The following is a 15332-nucleotide window of genomic DNA, read 5'->3' on the forward strand; positions in this document are numbered from 1 at the left end:
TCGGCTTTCATACCCGGCCACCAAAAATGTTTCTTGAGATCCTTGTACATCTTCCCCGTTCCAGGATGTATTGAGTATCTGGTTTTATGAGCTTCTCTAAGTACCATTTCTCTCATATCTCCAAATTTTGGTACCCAAATCCTTTCAGCCCTATACCGGGTTCCGTCTTCCCGAATATTAAGATGCTTCTCCGATCCTTTGGGTATTTCATCCTTTAAATTTCCCTCTTTTAAAACTCCTTGTTGCGCCTCCTTTATTTGAGTAGTAAGGTTATTATGAATCATTATATTCATAGATTTTACTCGAATGGGTTCTCTGTCCTTCCTGCTCAAGGCATCGGCTACCACATTTGCCTTCCCCGGGTGGTAACGAATCTCAAAGTCGTAATCATTCAATAATTCAATCCACCTACGCTGCCTCATATTCAGTTGTTTCTGATTAAATATGTGTTGAAGACTTTTGTGGTCGGTATATATAATACTTTTGACCCCATATAAGTAGTGCCTCCAAGTCTTTAATGCAAAAACAACCGCGCCTAATTCCAAATCATGCGTCGTATAATTTTATTCGTGAATCTTCAATTGTCTAGACGCATAAGCAATCACCTTCGTTCGTTGCATTAATACACAACCGAGACCTTGCTTTGATGCGTCACAATAAATCACAAAATCATCATTCCCTTCAGGTAATGACAATATAGGTGCCGTAGTTAGCTTTTTCTTCAATAACTGAAACGCTTTCTGTTGTTCATCATTCCATTCAAATTTCTTCCCTTTATGCGTTAATGCAGTCAAGAGTTTTGCTATTCTGGAAAAGTCTTGGATGAACCTTCTGTAGTAACCAGCTAGTCCTAAAAACTGGAGTATGTGTTTCGGAGTTTTCGGGGTTTCCCACTTTTCAACAGTTTCTATCTTTGCCGGATCCACCTTAATACCTTCTTTGTTCACTATGTGACCGAGGAATTGAACTTCTTCCAACCAAAATGCACACTTTGAAAACTTAGCGTACAATTCTTCCTTCCTCAATACTTCTAACACCTTTCTCAAATGTTCACCGTGTTCTTGGTCATTCTTTGAGTAAATAAGTATGTCATCAATGAAAACAATGACAACTTGTCACAGTCGGTTCATAAAGTCCATGAACACAGCTGGTGCATTAGTTAAACCAAACGGCATGACCATAAACTCGTAATGACCGTAACGTGTTCTGAAAGCAGTCTTTGGAATATCATATTCTTTCACCCGCATTTGATGATACCCGGAACGTAAGTCAATCTTTGAATAAACAGACGAGCCTTGTAGTTGATCAAATAAGTCATCAATTCTCGGTAGTGGGTAGCGGTTCTTGATGGTAAGTTTGTTCAACTCTCGGTAGTCGATACACAACCTGAATGTACCATCTTTCTTCTTGACAAACAAAACAGGAGCTCCCCACGGTGATGTGCTTGGTCGAATGAAACCACGCTCTAAAAGTTCTTGTAATTGGCTTTGCAGTTCTTTCATCTCGCTAGGTGCGAGTCTGTAAGGAGCACGAGCTATTGGTGCAGCTCCTGGTACAAGATCTATTTGAAATTCAACGGATCGATGTGGGGGTAATCCCGGTAATTCTTTCGGAAATACATCGGGAAATTCTTTTGCAATGGGAACATCATTGATGCTCTTTTCTTCAGTTTGTACTTTCTCGACGTGTGCTAGAACAGCATAGCAACCTTTTCTTATTAGTTTTTGTGCCTTCAAATTACTAATAAGATGTAGCTTCGTGTTGCCCTTTTCTCCGTACACCATTAAGGGTTTTCCTTTTTCTCGTATAATGCGAATTACATTTTTGTAACAAACGATCTCTGCTTTCACTTCTTTCAACCAGTCCATACCAATTATCACATCAAAACTCCCTAACTCTACTGGTATCAAATCAATCTTAAATGTTTCGCTAACCAGTTTAATTTCTCGATTCTGACATATATTATCTGCTGAAATTAATTTACCATTTGCTAATTCGAGTAAAAATTTACTATCCAAAGGAGTCAATGAACAACTTAATTTAGCACAAAAATCTCTACTCATATAGCTTCTATCCGCACCCGAATCAAATAAAACGTAAGCAGATTTATTATCAATAAGAAACGTACCCATAACAAGCTCCGGGTCTTCCTGTGCCTCTGCCGCATTAATATTGAAAACTCTTCCGCGGCCTTGTCCATTCGTGTTCTCCTGGTTCGGGCAATTTCTAATAATGTGACCCGGTTTTCCACATTTATAACAAACTACATTGGCATAACTTGCTCCGACACTACTTGCTCCTCCATTACTTGTTCCGACACCATTTATTCCTTTCGTTCTATTAACCCCTGGTCCGTAGACCTCACACTTTGCCGCGCTATGACCATTTCTTTTACACTTGTTACAAAATTTGGTGCAGAACCCTGAGTGATACTTTTCACACCTTTGGCATAGCTGCTTCTGATTGTTGTTGTTGTTGCGGTTATTATTGTTGTTGGGATGATTGTTGTAGTTGCTGTTGTTGTTGTATTGGTGATTCTTATCACCGTTTTCCTCCCACTTACTTTTGACTTGCTTCACATTAGCCTCTTCAGCAGTCTGTTCTTTAATTCTTTCTTCAATCTGGTTCACTAGTTTGTGAGCCATTCTACATGCCTGTTGTATGGAGGCGGGCTCGTGTGAACATATATCTTCTTGGATTCTTTCCGGTAATCCTTTCACAAACGCGTCGATCTTCTCTTCCTCATCTTCGAATGCTCTCGGACACAATAGGCACAATTCTGTGAATCGTCTTTCGTACGTGGTAATATCAAATCCTTGGGTTCGTAACCCTCTAAGTTCTGTCTTGAGCTTATTGACCTCGGTTCTGGGACGGTACTTCTCGTTCATCAAGTGCTTGAATGCTGACCACGGTAGTGCGTACGCATCGTCTTGTCCCACTTGCTCTAGATAGGTATTCCACCATGTTAACGCAGAACCTGTGAAGGTATGCGTAGCGTACTTCACTTTGTCCTCTTCAGTACAATTACTTATGGAAAACACCGATTCGACCTTCTCGGTCCACCGTTTCAATCCGATCGGTCCTTCGGTTCCATCAAATTCCAAAGGTTTGCAAGCAGTGAATTCTTTGTAGGTGCATCCGACACGATTTCCTGTACTGTTAGATCCAAGGTTATTGTTGGTATGTAGCGCAGCCTGTACTGCGGCTATGTTTGAAGCTAGAAAAGTACGGAATTCCTCTTCATTCATATTCACGGTGTATCGAGTAGTCGGTGCCATTTCCTTCAAAATAGTCAAATGGAACAAGTTAATCATACAGAATATTACGAGTAGTTAATAGTATTTCGTAGCATAATATGAACTCATTTATAAAAGCTTTTTCTTCATATTAGCGTTTTATAAGTTTAAATTCGGGTAGTACCTACCCGTTAAGTTCATACTTAGTAGCTAATATACAATTCAACTACTACAATTCTATATGAAAAACTGATTATAATAATATTTCGCGTTCAAACTTTTACATAATATTTTACAAACTTACAATACCGCTTATTTTACATATAGCATGAAATATAGCATACAATAAATTTGATACAAGATGGTTGTGAAGATAATTCTAGCTAGTACACAAGTCCTTCAGCAAAGGCAATAAAGACACGTAATTCATACGTCCAGAAACAAGTCATGCATTCTGGTTTTACTAGGATTACTTCCCATCCTTGGTCTTGTGGAACATAAATGTTATGGCCGTTGATAAGACATCGTGTTGTAACGTCGTCAAAGGGACAAGGGTTACGTAATGTCCAACAGTCCCGTAACAATCTAAAAACCTCATTTCTTACCCCAATTACCGACTCCGTCACTTGTAGGAACGTTTTGTTTAATAGTTGTAGCCCGATGTTCTTGTTCTCACTTTGGTGAGAAGCGAACATTACTAATCCGTAAGCATAACATGCTTCTTTATGTTGCATGTTAGCCGCTTTTTCTAAATCACGAAGTCCAATATTCGGATATATTGAGTCAAAATAATTTCTTAACCCATTACGTAAAATAGCATTTGGGTTCCTCGCAATATATGTGTCAAAGTAAACACATCGTAACTTATGGATTTCCCAATGTGATATCCCCCATCTTTCGAACGAAAGCCTTTTATAAACCAAGGCATTCTTGGAACGTTCTTTGAATGTCTTACAAACTGATCTCGCCTTAAATAGTTGTGCCGAAGAATTCTGACCGACTGTAGACAAGATTTCATCAATCATGTCTCCGGGTAGGTCTCTTAAAATATTGGGTTGTCTATCCATTTTGTGTTTTTATACTGTAAAATAGACAAGAGTTAGATTCATAAAAAAAATACTTATTAATACAATCAATTTTTACATATATCATAAAGCATAAGCACACTATATTACATATATTTCACCACACGAATACAACTATCTTATTCCGACTCGCTTGTTTCTTCTTCTTCGGTTTTGGTTCGTTTTGCCAAGTTTCTAGGGATATATGATGTTCCCCTAATACGAGACGTCGTTTTCCACATTGGTTTAGAAAAACCTGGTGGTTTAGAGGTTCCCGGGTCATTGTTACAACTTAAGGACTTCGGGGGTTGACGATACATATAAAGTTCATCGGGGTTGGAATTAGATTTCTCTATTTTTATGCCCTTTCCCTTATTATTTTCTTTTGCCTTTTTAAATTCAGTTGGGGTAATTTCTATAACATCATCGGAATTCTCGCCGAAATCCGATTCATCTGAGAATTGGTAATCCTCCCAATATTTTGCTTCCTTGGTGGAAACACCATTGACCATAATTAACCTTGGTCGGTTGGTTGAGGATTTTCTTTTACTAAACCGTTTTATTATTTCCCCCACCGGTTCTATTTCTTCATCCGGTTCCGATTCTTCTTCCGGTTCCGACTCTTCTTTCGGTTCCGACTCTTCTTCCGGTTCCTCTTCGGGAACTTGTGAATCAGTCCATGAATCATTCCAATTTACTTTTGACTCTTCATTATTATTAGGTGAGTCAATGGGACTTGTTCTAGAGGTAGACATCTATCACATAATATCAAACGCGTTAAGAGAATAATATATCACATAATATTCACATGTTAAAAATATATAGTTTTAAACAAAATTTGTTAAGCAATCATTTTTCAAGTAAACACGGTCGAAGTCCAGACTCACTAATGCATCCTAACAAACTCGATAAGACACACTAATGTAAAATTCTGGTTCTCTAAGACCAACGCTCGGATACCAACTGAAATGTCCCGTTCTTATTGATTAAAAATGTTCCATATTAATTGATTTCGTTGCGAGGTTTTGACCTCTATATGAGACGTTTTTCAAAGACTGCATTCATTTTAAAACAAACCATAACTTTTATTTCATCAATAAAGGTTTAAAAAGCTTTACGTAGATTATCAAATAATGATAATCTAAGTTATCCTGTTTACACATGACCATTACATAATGGTTTACAATACAAATATGTTACAACAAAATAAGTTTCTTGAATGCAGTTTTTACACAATATCATACAAGCATGGACTCCAAATCTCGTCCTTATTTAAGTATGCGACAGCGGAAGCTCTTAATAATCACCTGAGAATAAACATGCTTAAAACGTCAACAAAAATGTTGGTGAGTTATAGGTTTAACCTATATATATCAAATCATAATAATAGACCACAAGATTTCATATTTCAATACACATCCCATACATAGAGATAAAAGTCATTCATATGGTGAACACCTGGTAACCGACATTAACAAGATGCATATATAAGAATATCCCCATCATTCCGGGACACCCTTCGGATATGATATAAATTTCGAAGTACTAAAGCATCCGGTACTTTGGATGGGGTTTGTTAGGCCCAATAGATCTATCTTTAGGATTCGCGTCAATTAGGGTGTCTGTTCCCTAATTCTTAGATTACCAGACTTAATAAAAAGGGGCATATTCGATTTCGATAATTCAACCATAGAATGTAGTTTCACGTACTTGTGTCTATTTTGTAAATCATTTATAAAACCTGCATGTATTCCCATCCCAAAAATATTAGATTTTAAAAGTGGGACTATAACTCACTTTCACAGATTTTTACTTCGTCGGGAAGTAAGACTTGGCCACTGGTTGATTCACGAACCTATAACAATATATACATATATATCAAAGTATGTTCAAAATATATTTACAACACTTTTAATATATTTTGATGTTTTAAGTTTATTAAGTCAGCTATCCTCATTAGTAACCTACAACTAGTTGTCCACAGTTAGATGTACAGAAATAAATCGATAAATATGATCTTGAATCAATCCACGACCCAGTGTATACGTATCTCAGTATTGATCACAACTCAAACTATATATATTTTGGAATCAACCTCAACCCTGTATAGCTAACTCTAAAATTCACATATAGAGTGTCTATGGTTGTTTCGAAATATATATAGATGTGTCGACATGATAGGTCGAAACATTGTATACGTGTCTATGGTATCTCAAGATTACATAATATACAATACAAGTTGATTAAGTTATGGTTGGAATAGATTTGTTACCATAACTTCTTCATTTTAAATCCGTTTTGAGTGAATCAAATTGCTATGGTTTCATATTGAACTCTATTTTATGAATCTAAACAGAAAAAGTATAGGTTTATAGTCGGAAAAATAAGTTACAAGTCATTTTTGTAAAGGTAGTCATTTCAGTCGAAAGAACGACGTCTAGATGGACATTTTATAAAACATACTTCCACTTTGAGTTTAACCATAATTTTTGGATATAGTTTCATGTTCATAATAAAAATCAATTTCTCAGAATAACAACTTTTAAATCAAAGTTTATCATAGTTTTTAATTAACTAACCCAAAACAGCCCGCGGTGTTACTACGACGGCGTAAATCCGGTTTTACGGTGTTTTTCATGTTTCCAGGTTTTAAATCATTAAGTTAGCATATCATATAGATATAGAACATGTGTTTAGTTGATTTTAAAAGTCAAGTTAGAAGGATTAACTTTTGTTTGCGAACAAGTTTAGAATTAACTAAACTATGTTCTAGTGATTACAAGTTTAAACCTTCGAATAAGATAGCTTTATATGTATGAATCGAATGATGTTATGAACATCATTACTAACTTAAGTTCCTTGGATAAACCTACTGAAAAAGAGAAAAATGGATCTAGCTTCAACGGATCCTTGGATGGCTCGAAGTTCTTGAAGCAGAATCATGACACGAAAACAAGTTTAAGTAAGATCATCACTTGAAATAAGATTGTTATAGTTATAGAAATTGAACCAAAGTTTGAATATGATTATTACCTTGTATTAGAATGATAACCTACTGTAAGAAACAAAGATTTCTTGAGGTTGGATGATCACCTTACAAGATTGGAAGTGAGCTAGCAAACTTGAAAGTATTCTTGATTTTATGTAACTAGAACTTGTAGAATATATGAAGAACACTTAGACTTGAAGATAGAACTTGAGAGAGATCAATTAGATGAAGAAAATTGAAGAATGAAAGTGTTTGTAGGTGTTTTTGGTCGTTGGTGTATGGATTAGATATAAAGGATATGTAATTTTGTTTTCATGTAAATAAGTCATGAATGATTACTCATATTTTTGTAATTTTATGAGATATTTCATGCTAGTTGCCAAATGATGGTTCCCACATGTGTTAGGTGACTCACATGAGCTGCTAAGAGCTGATCATTGGAGTGTATATACCAATAGTACATACATCTAAAAGCTGTGTATTGTACGAGTACGAATATGGGCACATACGAGTAGAATTGTTGATGAAACTGAACGAGGATGTAATTGTAAGCATTTTTGTTAAGTAGAAGTATTTTGATAAGTGTATTGAAGTCTTTCAAAAGTGTATAAATACATATTAAAACAATACATGTATATACATTTTAACTGAGTCGTTAAGTCATCGTTAGTCGTTACATGTAAGTGTTGTTTTGAAACCTTTAGGTTAACGATCTTGTTAAATGTTGTTAACCCAATGTTTATAATATCAAATGAGATTTTAAATTATTATATTATAATGATATTATCATGTATGAATATCTCTTAATATGATATATATACATTAAATATCTTTACAACGATAATCGTTACATATATGTCTCGTTTAAAAATCATTAAGTTAGTAGTCTTGTTTTTACATATATAGTTCATTGTTAATATACTTAATGATATGTTTACTTATCATAGTATCATGTTAACTATATATATATATCCATATATATGTCATCATATAGTTTTTACAAGTTTTAACGTTCGTGAATCACCGGTCAACTTGGGTGGTCAATTGTCTATATGAAACATATTTCAATTAATCAAGTCTTAACAAGTTTGATTGCTTAACATGTTGGAAACATTTAATCATGTAAATATCAATCTCAATTAATATATATAAACATGGAAAAGTTCGGGTCACTACACGTTCCATACTGGAAAAGACATTTATTGTTTTATTAAAATGCCGTTTGGCCTTAAAAATGCGGGAGCAACTTATCAGCGATTAATTGATAAAGAGTTTGAAGGACAGATAGGTCGTAATCTGGAGGCTTATGTTGATGATCTTGTTGTTAAAAGCAAAACGCAAGAAAATATTTTGATAGATATGGAAGAAACATTTGAAAGTTTGCGAAAAATCATCATGAAATTGAATCCGTCTAAATGCAGTTTCGGGGAAAGGGAAGGCAAGTTTCTAGGATATTATGTCACTGAGCAGGGTATACAAGAAAAATCCTAAGAAAATTGCTGCAATCGAAAACATGACCGCGCCTAAAACCGTTAAGGAAGTACAAAGTCTAACTGGAAAAATTGTGGCTTTAACCAGATTTCTTTCAAAGGCCGCGGAAAGACAGTTGCCTTTCTTTCACACTCTTAAAGGTTGTTTGAAGCAGAAGAACTTTGTATGGACTGAAGAAGCAGATAAGGCATTTCAAGAGATGAAGCAATTCCTTGCTACATTGCCTACATTGATCGCGCCTGTTGATGGCGAAATATTGTACCTTTATATATCGGTTGCGAATGAAGCATTTGGCTCAGTACTTGTTGCGGAAAGGAACAAGATCCAAAAGCCAGTTTATTTCATTAGCAAGGCGCTTGCGAGAAGTGAAATAAATGATGCGCCGATTGAAAAATTTATTTACGCGTTAGTTTTGACGTCAAGAAGGTTGTGCAGATACTTTCAAGGTCATCCAATACATGTCTTAACTGATTTGCCGGTTAAGAATGTTTTGAGCACACCTGCGATATCTAGAAGACTTGCCAAATGGGCGATTGATCTTGGAGCATTTGAAATATCGTATCTACCGCGTACATCTGTAAAAGGTCAAGTTTTGGCTGATTACCTTGCAGAAATGACGGGTGACTTGGAGGTTATCCATGAGAGAACACAATTAAAGCCACCTCAGCACGAAATCTGGGATTTATATACAGATGGTGCATCGTGTATTGAAGGAGCAGCCGCGAGATTAGTGTTGTCCAAACTAAATGGAGAAGAACATACATACGCGCTACGCTTTAACTTTAATGTAACAAACAATGAGGCTGAATACGAAGCGTTGCTTGCAGGATTAAATATGGTGCATAAGATGAATATTTCACAGTTGCGTGTATATGTTGATTCGCAACTGGAGGCAAACCAATTCAATGGCTCTTTTGAAGCCCATGAGTTGTCTATGCAGAAGTATTTAAAGCTTGTGAAGGATTCCGTGGAGAAATTTGAATTCTTTGAGTTATCACAAGTATCGAGAAGTCAAAATAAAAAGGCGGACGCGTTGAACAAACTCACTGCATTGGCATTTTCGCACTTTCAAAAGCAGGTCTGGGTAGAAGAACTTCCCAATAAATCCATAGATGGAAGTTTATTTGTTGCGGCTATCGAAGAGGTTGCACCAAATTGGATGGATCCTATTGTCAATTATCTGCGCAATGATGCATTGCCAGAAGATAAAAAGGAAGCTCGTTTGGTGCGCAAAAGATCACCTATGTATGTGATTCAAAATGATGTGTTATATCGCAAATCGTATTTGGACCATTAATGCGGTGTGTAGGGCCCGCAGAAGCAGCAACGATTGTTGAGGAAGTGCATAGTGGATCTTGTGCTCTTCATTCATGTTATAAAACGATTGCCGCAAAAATAATGCGAATGGGATACTTTTGGCCTACCCTATATCGTGATGTTGCGCAAACAGTAAAAAGGTGTAAAAGCTGTCAACGGACGCACCGCAGAATCGCAAACCAAGGCATGACATGATTCCAATTGATTCACCATGGCCATTTTTTAAATGGGACATTGATATTGTGGGACCCTTTCCACCAGGTGCAGGGAATGTACTGTTCCTGATTGTAGCCATTGATTATTTCACTAAGTGGGTAGAGGCAAAGGCTTTATGCACAATCACTGGCTTGCAAGTGCGGAATTTTGTATGGGAATACATTGTTTGCAGATTTGGTATTCCGCGGGAGCTTGTAAGTGATAATGGAGCACAGATTGCAAAGGATCCATTTTTAAGTCGGTCTACGGAGTTGAATATAATTCAAAAATTTACATCAATGGCACATCCGCAGGCAAATGGGTTGTGCGAGGTCACTAATCGTGATATTGTTAGTGGTATTAAAAAGCGTTTGAATGAAAAGCGGAATGGGTAGGTTGATGAACTTTCAAATGTACTATGGGCTCATCGCACTACTTTCAAGAAAAGTACAGGCGAAACACCTTTTAGCCTGGTATATGGTTCAGAAGCAATGATCCCCACGGAAGTCTTTATTGAGACGCATATGGTTGCTAATTTTGATGAAAGTGCGAATGCAGATGGCATTTGTGAAAACCTAAATTTCATTGAAGAGCGCAGGCTTATGGCCGCAATACGCGAAGCAAATAATAAGCAACGAATTGCTAAGTATTACAACAAAAAAGTACGCGCATTAGCCTTTGATGTAGGGGAATGGGTTTTGCGGAATAATGAAGCAAGTTGTGCTAAAAAACAAGGGAAGTTGGGACCCAATTGGGAAGTTCCATACCAAATAGTGGGAATCAATGCGGTAGGCTCTTATAAACTTCAGGACGTTGAAGGGCGTAACATACCTAACGCGTGGCATGCTAATTTGTTGAAAAGATATTACGTTTAATCAGAAGAAATGTGCAAAATTCTATGCGCATTTTAGGGATTCATGTTAATGCATAGCAAATAAGTTTGCACTATTATGTGAAATGATTAACGCTCAAGTTTCTGTTCATAGCAGCAATTGTGTGTTTATGCATAGTTTGTAATTATAATGCGTTTAATACAACACCATAAATGAAATTAAACAAGTGATGGTAAAGACCACTTGGTAGTTAACAAAAATAGTTTAAAGTGTATGCGAAAGGAAATCAGTTTGCTAACTCTTGCCCAAAGTATTAGATCTAGCCATACTTGGATGCTTCGCAAAAAACACAAGTTTTTACCTAAGGATCGTTTCGGCGGACTTAGAAGATTCATAATGTGCAGAATAGCACGTGCATACAGATTGTTTCGCATAAAGTAATTATTTGTTATGTGCACAATAGTAAACAATGAAATTGCAAAGGACAATTCTCGTAATTATGAATAATGTTATGAAAAGCGCTATATAAATGGAAACAATTACAATTGATAAATAAATTTTATCATAATACCGCGGAAAGTACAAGCAAATTGAATCATTATAACTTGCCTATAGTTGCGTGTGTAATTGTGAAATCCTATTCCTTATTGGTTAAGTCTAAATCAATAATGTCTTCGACGGGAGCATCCTTGTTTTGACTTAGAGCCTCTAATTTTGGAATAGGAATAACGCAGATTCCTTCCCTGGCCAATGCGACCATTTCTTCTGCCTCTTCAAGAGGGCAGATTAATTTCTCAATATATTCCGGCATTGGTTCCGGTAGAACAGTAATCTTGCTAATCTCCTGCAAAAATTTCACCCGCTTATGCTGTTGAAGTGCGGTGACATACGTATCAAATCGTTGTGAAACATCAGCAGAATCCATAACTTTTTGCCCAAGTTCACGTAGATATTCGCGAAGTTTCGTGTAGTTTGATTCCGCAGTCGTTTTTTCGGATAAAGCTGCAGATAGCTCGGTTTTGGTTTGAAGGAGCTTGGTTTTCATTGAATCATGGGCGGCTTGAAGATTGTCCATTTCAATGGCTTTCTCAGACAGTTGTTTTTTCAAGACATCACAGAATTTTTGTTGCTTGTAATTCTGTGGTGGTGGATGACAGTTGGGACTGAGTGATTGCGTGCTTGGTTTGTTCCTTTTTCAAAAATTCAGTAAACTTTTCTTGGCGTGACATTGCATCAAATGCAGATGCAAATGACATATAGATGTTTTGGGCAAAGCAGTTGAATGCATCGCTATGTGAGAGTTTGCTAAACTCAGCGTGCAAATCATGAGGAAGGGCAAGCTTCATATGCTGTCGTTGATCCAGTGCAGCTTCTGGAGAGGCGCATAAATATCCTTGAAGGCCATCCACTTTAATTGATTTAACAGTGCTGGGAGGAGTGCGCCAAATGTCTTCGTATTTGGATAAATCAAATGTTGGTGGAGAACTTGTCTGTGTTGATGATGGTGGAGTAATAGATGCTTCTGCTGAGGAAGAGAAAGATGTATTAACATAATCGAAAGGTGTTAATTAAAGCAACAATAGTAAACGTCATTTGCACATTACCAGTCTTGGATGTAGTGGGAACAACTGAGCTAGACCGCGTACACCTCTTTGAAGATCCTGAAAGAGGAGATGTGGCGGGTCGTTTACTGGGAGTTACAGTTGTTTGCTGGTGTTGGTGGTAGGAGATTTCTGTGCAGGTTTTGATGATGCTCTTGATTCAGGGCTTTTGAGCCTCTCTGCGAGAAATTGTTTTGTGTCATCTTTCTTTTCAATCTCGGAAACCCTCATAATGATAAATGAATGAGAAGATTGTGTGTGTAAAATGAAAGGGTTTTAAAGGGATGCTGGTATTGATGGATAATATGAGAAAGAGATAAAATATGATGGATGAAATGATAAATCAGCTCCTATACATATATTGAGAGAATACATCTCAACGGTATTCTTATTCAACGGCTATATACGCAACAAAAACTCAGCGAATGGAAAAATAGCCGTTGTAAACATGAATCATGTCTTTACGCGAAACATTGTGCGTGAATTGTATGCACAAGCGGATAAACTGCAAATTTTATTTTTTAGAGTTTATTGTCTTACGTTTTTTTCAAAAATGTAACACAATTAACTGGGGGGACTTGATCATATACATACATATGTATATGTATATTTTTAATGCGGAAAGGCATTTAAAGGCAAAAGCACAAGACACTGAAACCGCGGTAAAGCCCAAATGAATACGGTAGAATTACGCAGAATATTAAAGAGTGCGAAGGATTCTCGCAGTGTTTGTGTGGAATTCCTAAGTGCCCGCACATCTTACTTTCGCGTAACTCCTGAGCATATAAATAGGGAGCTTGACATCTCATTTTAGGTTGTTGATTCTGGAAGAATTGCTCTAGCCATATTAATCTCTCTCGTGACTTTGCCCGAGACTTGATTATTGTTTAGTTAAGGTAATTTACGAAGACCGGGACATGGTTGTTGATCATTTAGCACTTAACGAAATATGACAATAAGGTCCCAAAACCATAATCGACATCCATTATACCCCCTCATTGCACTCAATCCTTGATTAACCTTAATAGGATAATCTAGGATTGATCAATATCCAACGAACCAATCAGAGTACGACATATAGCGCGACAATCACATGTGATTGAAAAAAAAATGAAAATTTGAAAAAAAAAATTTGAAAAAATTAAAAAAAAATTTTAAATTTTTTTTGATTTAATTTTTAAAATATAGTATGTCAAATCTAATCACATGTGATTGTTAAACTCAATCACATGTGATTGTAAAACACAATCATATGTGATTTTGCATGTCAGATTCAATCACATGTGATCGAAAAAATTCAATTTTTTTTAAAAAAATTCAACAGAAAACAGACTTTAATTTGGTGATTTGATTTAGTTTGTTAGCGTTTCGTAATCATATCTTCAAAATTTCAGACTCTAATTCGGTGATTCGATCAAAGTTTTGATCAAAAACTTGGTGTTTAAAGGTTTTAGCACAAATTAACTGAAATTCGTCATTTTACTAAATAAAATTTTTTTCAATCATTTTACTAAACAATTCAATTTCTCTTGGTAGAATCATATTAGATTATTGTTGGTGTTATTTTCCGTCTAACGGCTAAAACGTACAAGTATAATACTAGAACTGCCTAGCGTTGAGAGATGTGTTGCCGACTGATGTTTGCCCTCGGGAAAGAATCCCTGCAGACCCGGAACACGAATGAGATATCCGTGATGTGGCTTTATCAGTATTTGGACCAAGCTGAGAATGGTTCGTCTAGCTTTCTATTGCTAAGCGATAAAGTTCTAGAGTGAGAAAATATTGTGTGAGAGAGAAAGTGTACTCTCTACTTGACTGAACTGTGAAATGTGGTGACCCAAGGGGTCTAGTTATAGGCGTAGAATGTCTAAAATTCTCGGGAACACGTGTCAGATGCTGATTAATTTGGTTATGCGAAATATCCAGAACAGACTTTGGTGTGGGCTGACGTGGCTGCGTGCCACTCACGCGCCTATTCAAGCGCTTAACCATAGAAGCTGCCTACAGGGCTTACGCACGACGCTGAGGCAGCCAGGCTGAGCGCTGAACGGATAGTAATAAAAATTGCCATTATTGCTGCCTTTTTATGCCTTTCGAAGCTTTCATTTGTGCATTATCGATGCTTTTATGCGTGTATCCCCTAGAATGCCCCATTAAGTACCCCAGTTTAATGTAATAATTTTTTGTAAAAAATAAAGTCATTAAACTATAAAAAATAAGAAGTACCTTTTTGTCGAAAACATAAAACCTGATGTAACCATCTGCTATTCTGACTCGATGTAACCCCAAATGATGATACTGCCAATTTCTATTTTAGATTAATAAGTGTAATTTAATAATATTTTGAATTTTGAAAACTAATCCCAAATTCATCCGAACCCTACACGTGTCTCGATTGAACATATCATTCCAACTTTTATCTTGCCTATAAATACTTCGTCTAAACTTCCATTTTCTTTTTTCCAAAACTTTTAAACTTCTTCAAATGATTCAATTGTTGAAGCAAATCTAGGGTTTTATCATTAACATCTACAACGTTAGTATTCATCTTGCTTCTTATCTGTTTCTTATATTTTGATTGGATAACAGGGCCGAATCAACCAGTA

At 36.4% G+C, this 15332-nt stretch overlaps 1 protein-coding gene across 1 annotated transcript; it reads left to right on the forward strand.

The window, feature by feature from the left end:
* The first annotated feature begins 8802 nt into the window (after positions 1-8802).
* Positions 8803-10077, forward strand: LOC139849370 (uncharacterized). Its single transcript, XM_071839028.1, has one exon. The coding sequence runs from the start codon at positions 8803-8805 to the stop codon at positions 10075-10077; it is 1275 nt and encodes a 424-aa protein (XP_071695129.1).
* The last annotated feature ends 5255 nt before the right edge of the window (positions 10078-15332 follow it).

Source organism: Rutidosis leptorrhynchoides, chromosome 5 (genome assembly GCF_046630445.1).
Source record: "Rutidosis leptorrhynchoides isolate AG116_Rl617_1_P2 chromosome 5, CSIRO_AGI_Rlap_v1, whole genome shotgun sequence".
In the NCBI taxonomy this organism is placed as follows: domain Eukaryota; kingdom Viridiplantae; phylum Streptophyta; class Magnoliopsida; order Asterales; family Asteraceae; genus Rutidosis; species Rutidosis leptorrhynchoides.

Excerpts from the sequence above, each read along its gene's own strand:
- LOC139849370 (XM_071839028.1), top strand. The coding sequence starts at position 8,803 with ATGACCGCGCCTAAAACCGTTAAGGAAGTACAAAGTCTAACTGGAAAA.